The sequence below is a fragment of the Callospermophilus lateralis genome, chromosome 6 (assembly GCF_048772815.1).
Source record: "Callospermophilus lateralis isolate mCalLat2 chromosome 6, mCalLat2.hap1, whole genome shotgun sequence".
Classification (NCBI taxonomy): domain Eukaryota; kingdom Metazoa; phylum Chordata; class Mammalia; order Rodentia; family Sciuridae; genus Callospermophilus; species Callospermophilus lateralis.
The window spans coordinates 37982195-37997984 of record NC_135310.1 but is presented as its reverse complement, the minus strand read 5'-3'; the positions used below and the strand labels follow the sequence as shown (position 1 = coordinate 37997984).

General features: G+C 33.4%; 1 protein-coding gene across 1 annotated transcript; it reads right to left on the bottom strand.

Moving 5' to 3' along the window:
- Nucleotides 1–8394: 8394 nt before the first annotated feature.
- On the bottom strand, nt 8395–13462 carry LOC143641773 (receptor-type tyrosine-protein phosphatase kappa-like). The gene is made up of 3 exons (XM_077109548.1): nt 13305–13462; nt 12634–12769; nt 8395–9884 (listed from the first exon to the last, which is right to left on the bottom strand). The coding sequence occupies exons 1-3, from the start codon at nt 13448–13450 to the stop codon at nt 9831–9833; spliced, it is 336 nt and encodes a 111-aa protein (XP_076965663.1). The 5' UTR covers nt 13451–13462; the 3' UTR covers nt 8395–9830.
- Between the last annotated feature and the right edge of the window lie 2328 nt (nt 13463–15790).

Below are 15790 nucleotides of genomic sequence, written 5' to 3'. Positions count from 1 at the left end.
TTTGTTTCCACCCCAGATTCATATGTGGGGAAGTCTAACCTTGAAGGTATTAGGAAGTGGGGACTTTGGGATATGATTAGGTTATGATGAATGGTCCTTATGAATATATAAACTTTGTTCCTTTATAAAAAAGAACCCTGAGAGATTCCTAGCCCTTGTGAGAACACAGTAAAAGGAATGGTCTATGAATCAGGAAGTGGGCCCACAGACACCAAATCTACCTGATTTTGGTCTTGGGCTTTTTCCAACGTATCGAACTGTGAGAAATTTGTTAGTTTGTAATCAACACAGTCTATGGCATTTTGTTATAGCAGCCCAAATGGAATGAGACAATGAGTTCTCATTTTTCTGGGATAAATGCCCATAGCTGGGTTGTATGTTATTGCATGTTTAGTAAGAATCTGCCATGCTCTTTTCCAAAGTGGCTCTAACGTTCACATTCCCACTAGCGATATAAGCATAATCCAGTTTTTCTGCATCCTCACCAGCATTTGGTATTTGATGTTGTCACTAGTTTTATTTTAGTCATTCTGTAGCTGTGTAGTGATAGCTCATTATGGTTTAAATTTGCATTTCCCTAATGGCTAACAATGTTCAGCATCTTCTCATGTGCTTATTTGCCATCTGTATACCCCCTTCAGTAAGATGTCTTTTCATGTCTTTTGCTCACTTTCTAATAGTGTTTTTTTTTTTAATGTTGAGTTTTGAAAGTTCTTTATACAGTCTCAGTACAAGTCTTTTTATCAGACATGTACTTCGCAAAACTTTCTTCTAGTCTTTTTCTCCCTTCTATTTACATAGCCTTTGCCAGAATAAAAAAAAAAAAAAACCTTATATATATATATTTTTTTTTGATGAGGGGTAATTTATCAGTTTTTAGGGAATTATCATGTTCTGGAGGCCAAGTCTAAGAACTCTGACTATCCCAAATAGAGAATTTTTTTTTCTATTTTATTTTTATAAACCCAATACAACATTCTCTTGATTCATATAGTTATATAGTAAGCCTTACTATTGAGTACTCCCACTCTTTTATTCTTGGTCAATGTTGTTTTAGATAGCCTTACACCATTGCTTTCCCATATAAATTTCAGAATAAATTTAACTGTATTTACAAAAATACTTGTTGGGATTTTTATAGGAATAGCATTAAACTACTAGTTTAATTTGGAAAGAACTGATGTCTTTACTGTGCTAATTCTTACAACCCATGAACAAATATATATTTCCATTTATTTATGTACATTTTGATTGCTTTTATCAGAATAGGTTTTAGCATATTTTGTTGAGAATTCTTAGGTAAAATTCCTGAGATATATTTGTCTATAATTTTAGTGTTTTAAAATTGTCTTTGTCTTCAGTAATGGAATATAATAACTTCATGAAATTGGTTTAAAAATCTTCTTTCCTATGTTTTGGAAGAGATTGTACAAAATTGCTGTTAGTTTTTTAAATGTTTGATACATATCTCCCCTGAAACCATTTGGGCTTGGGAATTTCTTTTTGATAGCTTTGAATTTATAAATTTAATTTCTTTAATTAAATTAAAATTAAATTATTTGGAGCATTTCATCTTGTTGAGTTTTAATAGGTGCTGGTTATTAGAAATTAGTCCTTTATTGAGTATTAATTTTTCCAGGATTTCTTATTGTCTTTTTAATGGCTTTGTAGATGTGCTCTTGTTTCAAGTTTGATATCAGTGATGTAGTTTTCTTTTCATTTTCTTATCATTTTTCTTGCTGGAGGCTTATCAATTTTATTGACTTTCTTAAATCAGAATTTTGTTTCATTGATATTCTTCTTTGTTTTCTATTTCCCTTTCCATTGATTTCTGCTCTTACATTTATTATTCTCTTCCTTCTGCATTTTCTTGGTTTCCCTTCTTTTCCTCTTTTCTTGAGATAGGAACTTCTATAACTTATTGATCTTGTTTCACTTCAAATGAAAGCATTTAGTGCTATCCTGTCAGCACTGTGTTTTCTTTTAATCCTTATTTTTTAAAAATTTATTTTAGTATCCAGGATTGAACTCAGGGGCACGCAAACACTGAGCCACATCCCCACCCCTATTTTGTATTTTATTTAGAAACAGGGTCTCACTGAGTTACTTAGTGCCTTGCTTTTGATGAGGCTGGCTTTGAACTCAACTCAAGATTTCCTGTCTCAGCCTCCTGAACCACTGGGATTACAGGCTTGCAACACCTTGCTGGGCTCAGAACTGTTTTGCTACATCATAGATGTTTAGAAATGCTGTAACTTTCATTTTATTTTTTGAAACTTTCTCCTTGTCTAATTTATGATTTAGCAAAGCGTAATTTAATTTATGTATGTTTAGAGATTTGCCTGTTGTTTTGTATTACAGAATTCTAGTTTAATTTCTTACTTAAAAAAATACAGGCATTTTTCAAATCTTTCAAATTTGTAGAATTTTGTTTTTATGTCCAGGTTACTTATCCATCTTGGTGAATGCTCCGTGGGTGCTCCAATAGAGCATATTTTGCCATTTTTGGATAGAGTGTTCTATCATATTTATACTTTTAACTAGATTCTTTTGTTGAATGTGCTGTTCAGACCTGAACATTTTTGCTGATTTTCTAGTAGTTCTGTCAGTTGCTGAGATATGGCATAGTTTCTGATCATAACCATGAATTTCTTTCACCTCTAACCAGATTTTGTTTCATGCATTTTGAGGCTCTGTGGTTTGGTGTGCACACATTCAATATCATTGTTTTCCTTGTGGGTTCATCTTTTAATCATCATGTAATCTCCTTCTGTGTCTGTACTAATTTCATTTGCTCATAAGTCTACTTTATCAAATGTTAATATAGCTAATAATTTTTTAAGTAGAATGTTTGCATGGTATACATTTTTCAATTCTTCTGGTCTCAACCAGCCCATTTTATTATATATGAAATAAATTTCTTATGTATAAAATACAGCTGGGACATGTTTCTTGTTGCTTCTGTTTATTATCTTCCCAGTCTGTGAATTTTATTGGCATATTTAGACCATTTGGAGTTATTGTTGATAGATTAGCACTCAAATGTGCCATTTATTTATTTTTTTCTCTGTCTTATTTCTCTGTTAACGCTTTCCTTACCTTCCTGGGTGTGGGTTATGTGAATATCTTTTAGGATTCCATCTTGATTCATTTATGGTACTTTGTATCTTTTGGAGCAATATTTTAGTGATTTATCTGGGTATTACAATATATATACATGAATTATTATAATCTAGTTAGTTTCAAGGCTTCTTCAAGTGAGGTATGGAAATCTTACATTTAGAGCTTTTCTTTTCTAATTATAATTTTTGTAAATATCAGACGGTGTTATATATTTTTGTTTCTATCATCAAATGTAATTAATATAACAAATGTGTAAAAGGATATTCTATTATGAATGCATACACATATATTCATAATTCTGCTCTTTTCATTGTTCATTCTTCCTTTGAAATGCTTCCAAATTCTTTCTTTTATCATTTCCTTTCCATTTCAAGAGCCAACTTTGGCTACTCTTTAAGATGAAGCCAAGGAAGAACGTGAACAGATAGTATCTCACAAATCTTAATATATTTACCATCTGCCCCTTTATTCATAGACATATGATTTCTCTAGTTTTTAATTTCTTAACCTTATTAATAAGGGCATTGGATTTGGTGCTTTCAAACATTTCTCTTACATTCTATTGTTCCTCAGCACAAATTAATACTGTGATTTCTTATGTGAAAGTAGATATTTTCCCCCTTACTGACCACATTTCATCTTAAGCAGTGAGGAATTGGACATTAGAAAATAAATAATTAACAAATATATACTCACTTTATCATGCCAATAATATAGCATGAAAGTGGAAAGAAATCAATTTCAGTCTGCTGACACTGCTTCAGGGAATTAGATTTATAGAAGTAGAGTTCAGGTTTCCATTGTGGGCTGGCAGGAGTCCATGCTGTTTTGCACCTGCCATGGAAGTCAGCATGTGCCACCACAATCTGGAAACATGGTTCCACAGATGCTATTCTGCACTCATGACTCCAACGGGTCAAGCCATCCCCTGGCTCACAGAGCAAATGCCCTCCATTTGAATTTCCAAAGAATTATTTTTTAGTCATCATTTTGGGTGCACTTACTAGGTGAAATGTGTGAGTTACTTTCTGAAATATGCTTTTCTGATTCAATATCATTTCTAGGGAGCAGAATGAGACATTTATTTTATGTTTTTATTTTTTCTACCATAGAAGTAAAGATTCATCCACATGTATTTTTGAAACAGAAAATTTTTAAAAAAAGAAGAAAAAAACCCTGTTATGATAGATATTTTGACACAATTAAAACTCATGTTTTTAAAAAAACATTTTTTTAAAGGTCAAAACAGGAAAGCCCATTATTCTGCAATGTTGGTCATGAACCTGGAACTGGAGCTCCTACATACCAGACCAGATATAGTCTTCAGAGGGTTTGTTTGTTCTGAAGAGGTAGAATTAAAGGTTTGTTTTTGTTTTGTTTCTTCTTTTTAAATAAATTGGTGGCCAACATTACAAATTTTTAAAAGTATGAACATTTTTATTTCTATACTCTCATGAGAAATGAGACACTAAGGGTCCATATTCCATGTAGCAATTGCTATACTAGCAGGAGGTATGTGTCATCCTCTTTAGATATTAAGTGCTTTCAACTCCAAGTGGGAGCCAGCCTCCCCATATTGTTGTCTCTGGACCTCCATATCAAATGCAGTTGTCATTTACCAGTATCATTCATGCTTCTGGGCTTATAGTAGAGCTGAAGATGGCAGAATATCGAGTCTCTGTGGTTCAATTGACAGTGAAAAATGAAAGATGAATCAAGAAAGGCATTTGTTTAAATAAAAGAGATGAAAGATATTCATAGCAGAAAACACATTTTTAATATATTTGTTGTAATAATACCACTTGAGTGGTCATTCTTAAAAATACATGGCCCGAGTCCCCTCTCATAGTACTTCCTAGCCCTGTGGCCACGAGTTTGCCTTTCTCCTCTCAAGTGACAAGTGGATTCCATGACAAACATACTTCCTCTACTTTTGCAGTTTGAGTTTGTTTCCGAGATTGTGAGCCATAGGCTAAATGCATGGCCTGTGTCCACCTGTGCATTCTGATTTCTACTTAATAAATAAATCAATGCTGAATCAATTTAGGGATTGTTTCTATATCTGGATAGATCATCACATAGCCTACATCTAAGTAATGTGTGTCTCTGGCCTTATTGCAACATACTCCAGACTGAATCAAGACTAGTAAAACTTAAAAGAAGAGTAGTCAGATGTTGAGACTAATACAACTGCATCAGAATAAAGCAGAACTCTGTTTTCTGTGTTAGACTGTAGGTATTGTAGATCATTTTTTTTTTTCCAATCGGAAAGTACATTAGGAGATATGTTATCTGTCATAAAATATCTCCCTTCTTTCCTCCATGGACAGATTTTAACATTAAAGGAAGAACTTTCAGGTGTTCTATAGGGACCTTATGTTTGTTTCAGTGGCCTAGAAATCCATCCATTAATTTATTTTAGGATTTGATATCAACAGTGTCTCTCTGGAGTTTGTTATCTTCCAGGTTAACATTTCAATCCACTTTGGAGGATGCTAGAAGTTCAGAAGTGTTATATATCTATCATATTTCTATTGATTTTTTTGGACAATTTATATACCAGAAGCCACTTACACCTTATTTAGAGTTAATCCCAAGACAGGGCTTTTCCTTTTAGTTTCAGAGAGATAATATTCTAATACTCTATAGACCACTTGAATAGACCAGAGTTGTGAACAAATTCAAATAATATCACTCCTACTTCAAGTCTCTGTAAGCTGTGAGGAGACTTTATGAAATAACATATAGGTAGAAATTATTAAGTGAGGCACAGCAGCTGTCTTTACCTTAGAATGGTATTAAATAAAATAGCACATTGAACCTGTATTAAATAGGGTCATGACAGAATATTGACTTCTGACTATTTTGTTATTAAAAAAAAAAGAATGCTTACAAAGCTCAAAAAAGAAATATAAATGTACAATTTTCATTCCTTTATGAAAGCAAGGCTAACCTCAAGAGTGGTCTTCCTGAGCTAAAAGATTATCTTTTATTGCCGTTGAACTACAGTCATTACTGTCCTGAATTTTAATATTTATTGGTGTCTAGTAAGTTCTTCAGATGCTGGCAACCTCTTTCCTTATCAGTTCCATTTTCTGAGAACAGAGCAGATCTGAGAAGGAATAGCTGTTGGTGTCTGACTTCCATGCTTGTTACATGAGTGCCTGGAATTCCAGAGATTCTTGGTAAGATGAATTCTGAATGAGACCACCAGCATGTCAGTGTACATGTAAAATTGTCTTCTTCATATCCAGGAAAAAAAATATCTTTCTTTTTGTTTATTCCTAAAAGTCAGGGATCATTTGGCTGCAACATGGTAATGCTTTAATCCAAAAACTTTTCTCTTTCTCCAAAAACTAAATACCAGGAAAAGAGTAGGTAGGCAGCTCAGACTAGTGGGCTAAAACACTTTCAAAATAATTTGGTTAAAACTTGCAAATTCCCACTTGCCTGTGTGTCTGTGGCCCCATACACTTCCAACATTTTTTTCTAGTGATAATATACAGGAATGGAATCTGTAAAATTCAACTTCCAGACAGCCATTTAGGGATAACTGACAAAGGGACAGGAAAGCATGAGATAAAAAGGGTGTCAACTTTTACAGCTCTGTCAAGACATCTTCCCAGAGGAACACAGCTGGGTAGGACATGGCCATCCATTTGCAGGTTTACTTAGGAAAGTCCTGAAGGATATAAAATCTGAATTTTTAAATATGAGTTTACTGCAAAACAGATTCAGACCCCCTTCACCCATTGTTTCTTGATGAATTAACCTCTGTGATGTCCAAACAGAACAAGCATAATAATAATAACATATCTCCTAATGTTCTTTCCAGTTGGAAAAAAATTATCTACAATACCTACAATCTAACACAGAAAACAGGGTTCTGCTTTATTCTGATGCAGTTGTATTAGTCTCAACATCTGATTACTCTTCTTTTAAGTTTTACTAGTCTTGATTCAGTCTGGAGTATGTTGCATTAAGGCCAAACAGAGACACACATTACTTACTTAATTTAGAGAAAAAGAACTCCTTTTGTTCTTCACTTCAATTTTGGAGTCTGTGTGGACTGCTGAATTTCATGAACAGCTGTATTCATGGTGATTTTGGTGGTGTGAGGTGCAATCATGTACATAGAAATGAAATCAGGATCACGTAGTAAGACCAGAATCCTCAGTAGCGAGGGACATAGTTAACATACTGGGCAAAGAAATCCGGAATGAGTTTGTAGGTTATTTGTTAAATATATGATTTGTTCCTACCAAAACTCATGATTAGGTTTGGTCCCTAAAGTGGCAGTATTGGGAATGGGGCCTAGTGCGTGATATTTTGGTCATGGAGGAGAATTTTCATGAACAGATTAGTGTCTTTTTCTTGAGCATAGATTATCTACCCTGTGTTAGGTCCCTTTCTCTCTTTCACACGTACCTGCTTGCTTTTCCACCATGAGTTAAGGTAACATGAGACCCTCATGGTAAGCCAAGCAGGTGAAGGTAAAAAGCTCTTGGACTTTGGAAGCTCTTGGAAGAATTTCAGAACAGAAGCCAACATCAACCTATTTTCTTTAAAATTACCTAAACCCAGAAATTCCATTACAGCAACAGAAAATGGATTAAGACAATCTCCATGTTTAATAGTCAAATGCTTCCATATTTAAGTGAAAATTAGCCTTCCTACAAAACAGAAAGTCACCATCTCTGAATTCTTATAGTAAAAGTCACAAATGTTCTAGTAACACACATAGCAAATGGGAGCTTGAGGAGGCCCATAATGGTAACACATCACCAGAAAATCAATTAATGAGAAACAATAGGAATAAAGTGTTCATCTTTGTGATAGTCGTGAAGCAGAGTATTTAATAGATGGAGAGAAATAAGTCAAATTCAGATTTAAACCTATTAACAAATTTACCTTCTCATTAGGTTCAATTTTATCCTTTGATAAAATGTAGAAGAGAAACTAGTTCTCAAGTTTGTTATAAAGTAAAAAAGTGTGTTAAATAAATGAATAGTGACATACAAATACAGACATTTAAAAAAAAAAAAAAGGATGTCAGTACTCTGGCTGTTCCTTCCTCCATTCACTTGGTCATTTTAGCATTCATTGTAGGGAATAAAACTAAAACAAACTATTGTTAGTGTTTGGATATTAGTTATTCTTTTAATGAAATTTTTGAGCCTTACTTGTATCAGTGAGTGTAGGAATATGCTCTTTACTTGGAAGTGAATGAAGAAAATTAAAAGGAGAAAAATCATATGCAAACAATAACTGTTGTAATTATAAAAACTTTATTTCACTCTTACTTTAATTAAATCTCTATAAGCACCATGTCATGAACTGGCAATCTAGAAAGAGGACACTGGAATGCTGTAGTCAGAAACAAACTGCAAGCCGATGATGTGAGGTTACAGCTACAAGGAGCATGTGAACAAGACCACATTTAGAAAGGTTCACTTGAGTATCCTGTGTTAACGCTCAAAACAGGAATCTGGCATTGATTCGTTTACATTTTCTATGGTCAGAACCCAAAGCATGTGAAGTTAAACATCAAAAGAAACATTTCATCACCTTGACAGTTTACAGTTTGCTAAAACTTGACCCTGAAAGCATAAATGTTGCCATCTTATGTTCTCCACCAGTGCTTGGCCACAGGCTGAAAAGATTGATTCCTTAAAAATTTAAACAATGCTTACAGGCTATGTTCAACATTGTGCAAGTCACCAGCAAGGCCTTTTAATGTGTGTATTTCTTGTATATGATCACCAAACCATTGTTTACCTAATGAAATTGTGAAAAACTATACATTTTCAGCAAAGCGTTTTAATTTGGTCCTCTATTAATAGACAATTGCCAAGATGTTTCACATAAATTTAATTCACAAGCATGTACACAAGAGAATCACTATAAAGAACATTGTTTCCTGGTTTATGAATAAAAAGTTTATCCTCTACTTACACTAAAACATACAAAAAATAATCTACAAAAATCGTTTACAGTTGATTTTAGCTAAAGAAAAAGCTTTCTTCGGAAACAAAAATGATTGTGTGGTGGTAGTATTTTAGCCATCAAAAAAGGAATGTAAGTAACCAATAAATATAATGTGCTTTCTCCATATAGACATATTTACACTTGAGTCTTTGGCTTATGTTATTTTCTAAAAAGAACTTTAAATGATCCAGCCATCATTGCACATTAAAAGAAAATAAGCCAGTTATATATATTTATATATTTATATAGAGATCTGCTACACTTGGAACATATAAAAAATGAAAGTTACTATGAATTTGCACAGCTTTTTTTTTCTTCTTTCTTTAAAGATTCAACAGCTTTTCTTTTAAAAAGGGAGAGAAATGCCACATAGAAAGTACGAATTCATGCAACATGTGGTGGCTGTTTGACTGAAACAAGGAGAAAAGTCTGCATATTCACTGTACAAACACTGATAAGTCCTCATTTGAATCTGGTTCTTATTAAATATAATTTATGTGGCACTAAATGTGGACACTTTAATACAGTAATAGAAACTAATCAAGTCCTTTTTATTAAGATACACAACTTCATAAGAAAAATACTTTTACCTCTCAAATGTAAAATCCTCCCACCCCCCACATTAAAATCTTTCTGCACAGGTGTAACAGGTACAACAGTTGCTGGCTCAACAGGTGAATGGGTTTCTGGTTGGATGCACTGTAAAAAGTCTCACCCAACTAAGATGTTTCCAGGTACTCCAAAGCTACATCATAGCAGAAACGGTACTGCTCCTAAAAACATTAAGACAAAAGGGTTGAGAGAAGTTTTTAAAAGGTGAATGGTGAATAATAGCTAACAACTGAGTACTTGAAATCAAGTTTAGATTATTAAAGAGTTTCAAATTACTTTTAGATATACAAGGTGAAATCTAGGCAAATAACACCTGCTTTAAAAAAGAGAAATGATGTTAAGACATCTTATCTTTCTCTATCAAAAATTTGATATATTTTCTATCAAAAAATTCTGAAATGTCCACATTTTTTATATGATTATAGTAGTACTACTTCATCATTACAGAAAATTTTCTCAGCACATAAAAATATAAAGAATCAGAAAAAGAACTATAATTCAACCATAAGAACCAACTGTTTAAATATTGCCTTACTTTGTTTCAGCTTGCTTTTTTACATGGTTGAAAAAATTATCTCAGAATGAATATAATTATATATTTTGCTGTAGGATTTTATATTTTATTGTCTTTTATGTAACAATGCTATGAAGTTTTTCCCATGCTACTTAATATCTCTAACATTACATAAAAATCTATCATATTGATTGTTTCACTATTAAGTTGCTTTTTACTGTTTTCTCTGTTTTATATTGCTTACAAAGTGTGCAAATACTTTTCTTCATATTTTATATTATTGTCTTAGGAGAGAGGTGGGGGAGGGAAAAGAATGGGGGAGAAAAGTAGACAGTTGTTTTACATTGCCTTTTGAAATTACAAGTTTTTATATTTTGTCATAGATCATGATCCTTCAGAGTATAATTTAAGCAAATTTTACAAAAATATTTCTTAAGTAAAATAGTGATTCTTAAAAAATTTAATTTTATTTATACCTAACAATTTGTTTCTGCAACCTCTAAGACAACTTGGTTGCCAAAAAGTTTCTGAGTTAAAATCATCTGTCCTTTAAATTTATCCATGGACTTGATCAATTATCAAGAATTTTGAAAAATTTAGAGACCATATTATAAATCCTGACTTATAATATGTAACTCATTTTGAACTTCCCAATTTTGTCCAAGCAGGTAAATCTTCAGGCTGAACTATAGTACTTTAGTACTGAACTTTAGTACTATCTATCTAAAATATGCATTACTTCTAAACAGAACTTCTTGGTGTCTAACAATGAAACTGGTTAGAAAAACTTTTCCCAAGAGGAGTTAATCATTTTATACTAATTATCAAAGTGAATATGATTTAAATTAGCCTAGTGCTATGGTAAGTACGTAGAAAGACCCAAAAAGTGCTTAGAAAGCTGTGTCTTTTAAAAATAGTCTCCGTCAATTTTGTTTACAATCTAAATGTCTGTACCAAATTCAGGTAAACCCCACAGAACAATGAACTAATCATTAATCTTGATGTTTGGACAGGATTCATGGGGGAAGGAATGTAAAAGAAAACAGTAACACATTGGAATGTTCTACAATGGCAAAGTTAAACAACAGGATCTTAATTAAAAAAAAAAAAAGAAAGCTGGGATATCAACCTTAAATTTCAAGGTAAAAGTTGAATTCTGAAACTATGAGTGAACCCCACGATGATTTTAAGATGACTTAAACCTTGTGAGGGAAGTTTAGTTTAAATTTTACAGATTACAAACCTTCAAACAATAGAGTTTAAGGGCATAACTATTATCTATCCATTTTGTAAGAAGAGCTGCAAGTTCTACCTTAAAAGTCCTTCAAATCTACCCTCTCTCTCCTCAATTTTAGCACCTCAGACAAAACCAACACCATCTTGTCCAACATGGGGCAGAGGGGTCAGAATGGGTCTTTAGAAAGGGTAGAAATCTGCTACCACTTGTAAAAGTGAAAGAGCATAAACCTTTAGTCTTCAGATTTTGTCTCAGGAAGCAATGCACACTTTGTGTGAACAATCCAGGAGCAGGAAGTGGTGAAAATAGTTTAAGGCTTATTGAATTGCTCATTTTAGTTATCTGATCATCTTGATAAATGTAGGGCAAGAACAATGATGCCTTGGTTTTTCTGGTTTACTTTTCTGTGAGCATAAACTACACAGCTGCTCCTAACCTAATCCCATTATGTACATATGTGTAACCCACAGATAGCTCTCTTTAGAAGTAAAATATGTTAGAGAGGTAAGAACCTTCTTTCTTACTCCACATACAGCCTCACCCAGATGAAATTTCCTATATATACCTATCAGCTCGTATTCTCCAAGCTGTATTCTGGTTTTATGGGCCTAAACTCATGGAATATCATATGAACTGTACTCTATTGTTGTAAAAGCTGAAAACTGTGCATAATGATAGCTTAACAATTTATAATTTGATCAGGAAAAGACTAATTGTGAATACAGACTAAAATAAATTTCTCTGCCTTTTAAAAACACTGGGTGTCTAAGATACTGAGTTAACCCGAGTATGACCTCAGATACATGTTTACCCAGTTAACTTAATAAGCTTTAAGAAATAAAAATAAGTGAGAAACAGCCTACATAGAAGGATTTTTTTAGAACCATTCACCAAGGTTTATTATAGCAAATATTTGTTGGCTATAATAGAAAAAAAAAGTCCTATGCATTTCCCAAAATTAATTTCCTTTATCATTAATACTTGATGTGATGTTCACTAATTTATGTAGGCAGAGGAAGATACTTCACAATCTATCAATTAGGCAGGAAAGTTTCTGCATTTTCACATCAGCTTCTTCAAACGCATTAAATCAATTGATAAGCAGGTATACGACTATATAATCTCTAAGATCCCTTCTATGTCCAAAACTGTGACTTACTGGGGCTTCCACCATGTTTGGCTTGCTGTTCCTCAGTGTCTTTACTGCATGGAAAACATCAACAACATTTTGCCGTTTCACCATTTCAACAACGATGCCTATGGCACAGAACATACCACTTCGACCGCCACCATTTCTGAAACCAACAGTGCAAAGGTATTTTATCAGGTTTGGGGAACCACATGTCATACTGTAATATATATTAGGAGAAACAAAGAATTGCCTTCAACATTTTTTTCATTCGTGTCTTTGTTTTGCTTTATATGCATGCATATATGTGTACAGGGCAGAGAGGAGGAAGCTTGAGGATGGGGGAGCTCAATAGCTTGCACTTAGGAATATGCTATAGGCACTGAGAACTGAAACTCAGATTCCTTGAGATTCTGACATATTTGTAATGTGTAAATCAGAGAAGTTGTTCAGAACAGTGTTCCAAAGAGTTTCAATTAGATGAACAACTATAAAACAATCAATATTTAGAAAATAGAAAAATTAAAATTAGTACTTAATTATAATATCATAAGGCAGAAACTCTATTTAGAAATATAAATATATATGGGAGGTCTGTTAAGATTTCAGTTGAGAATTCTTTGACATAAAAATTTCAAAGGCTAATGAGGAAATGCCCACCAAAGCCTCCCTGACTGGCTGGGCCAACCTGCCCCACTCACAAGCAGTGGATGATCGTTCGGCCTTCCCCCTCCTCGCATTCTTCCTGCCATTTTTCCACCTGCAGAATCAGCTTCAAAAATGATCGTTTGGAGCCAGGCACTTCTCGATGAGAAGCCCAACCTAGATATTGGAACTGCTGTACCATTAGATAACCTTCCTGTGGCTGTGGAGGGAAATGGATTTTTATGTGAATTGAGACTAGAACTTAGGGAAAAAATAAAAGTATATACAATTAACAATACAAATGAAATTTACATTGGATTGAGTCTACTTGATGTAAGTCCCAGTATGTATATGCCCATATGGAGACATTCCAAGTTATAGCATCAAAAAACATGAGAATCTTTGTCTATACCTGCTTTATCCTCACACTCCAAATTCAGTGATGATCCCTATCTTTATGCTTCCTAAATAACTTGCAAATTTATCTCCTCTTTAGGCCACTGCCAATTACAATTGTGACAATTACCTCCTAGTTGATCCCCCTGAATGAAATTTGATCTCCCTCCAACCCTTTGTTAGTACGGGCATCATGATTATTTTGAATACAAAAATGTTCTTGTCATTCCCTGCTTTAATGGCTTTCAAATGATCTTAGCATAAAATCCAAATCTCTGCTATAATTTAAAAGTTCTTATATAATCTGACTCCACTTCCTTCTCCAAATTTCTTTTTAATCTAACATGTTATTCAAGTTTTAGACATTTTGACCTCTTTAATCTATTTATCAAGTCACTTCTTGCCTGGGGGATTTTGGAAACTGTCTCTTTCATCTAGAAAACTTCCTTCTTGCTTGCCTTTTTTAATCCCAAGAAGAGTGACCAATTTGAAATAGGTTTTGTGGGAACATTTCAAACTCAGTTGTCCTTGGAAAGCTCTACGTGTTGGGCAAGCAAAGACAGTTGATTACCAGCCTCAGCAACTTATTGAGGCCCTCAGTAACTTATCAAGACTCTGTCCCAAAATAAATAATGATAAATAAAAAAATAAAAGGGCTGGTATGTGGCTCAGTGGTTAAGTGCTCCTGGGTTCAATCACTTGTACACAAAATAACAACAACAACAAACTACGTGGTTATCTCACTCTTAATAACTCCTATCGGTTCTTAATTTTTGGCTTAAAATACCTCAATCTTAGAAAGGTATTCTTTGATCACTCTGCTTGTGTCTGAACATCCAGTGAAACAGTTTTTATTTTGGGCTTTTAATCTCTAGCATGTGTAAATCATATTAGTATAGACATGATTATACAATTAGTTGCTGAATTCTTATCTTCCTTGGCAAAATATAAATTCCTTACAGATACAGACATCTTTCTTTTCATCCTAAATTCTATTACAAGAAGTACACATAATACTTTTTAAATAGTAATGCTGTTGAAAGGAATCAAAACCTTAAACTCTTGATAGAAACTATAAGGAACACTATGCAACACAGTGAGTAATCAGTCTTATAGGGCATCAGATCCTAAGTTCCACATCATAAGGGCTTATGCAACTTCTACAATACCCAACTTGTTATTTGTGCATACTAAAAGTTTGATGAAGTGAATAATATTAAATAATCAAACTGGGGACAAAATGCACCAAAGCAAAAAAAAAAAAAAAAAAAAAAGTACCAGAACATCAAATATAGAGGAAGATAAATAAAAACAAAGAAATATATATGCTTAAAAAAAAGTAATACAGATTTTTAGGTCTTGTTCCTGGAAAAAATTTTATACAAACATCTCAATTCACAGATGAGTTTTACTTTCTTCGTTTAGCAGCTACAGTTTCTCAGCTAAAATATTACTAGAACCATAATGTAACAGATGTGCAGACATAATGAGATTCCATTTAAATTAACATCTAAGATATGCATGAGTATTATGACATGATTGAAGTTATCCTTTTTTCCCTACTGAAATGAGCAATAGAATTGGATATGATTTTATCCCTTGCTCATAGTTATATACATATAGACTAATTAACACGAAACACATATAGTCATTTGGATATGAGAAACACCGAAACAAGACAATCCTAATCACACACTCAAAATAATACACATACGTAAAGCTGGAACTTTAAAAAAAACACAGCAATTTCCCTTTTAAAAAGCACAATTCTATGGAGGCTACTAATGTTTTCTTTTCACATACTCTTTGCTATCTGATTACATAAAACAGTATTTATTATAAGTACCTTTTTTTTTTTTTTGGCGAGATACTCAAACTTGTCATTAGATCAAAGCATATGAACAGTCAGGGAAAAGATTTCTGAGGGAAACGACTAGTACTTAGCAGTTGGGAAAAGGCACAGTGGTATCAGCTGGCTCTCTCCTTTTACATCTGGACAGAACTGGACATCAGGCCATTAAGAGAAAGATGAGGTTGTGTGTTGGAAGAGAATTAGTGATGGCTGTGATTTATCTCCTCCTTTGGCCCTGGATCTCTCTCTCATGCACAGGTCTTGGAATAATGACACTGGTCTTTCCTACAGGCT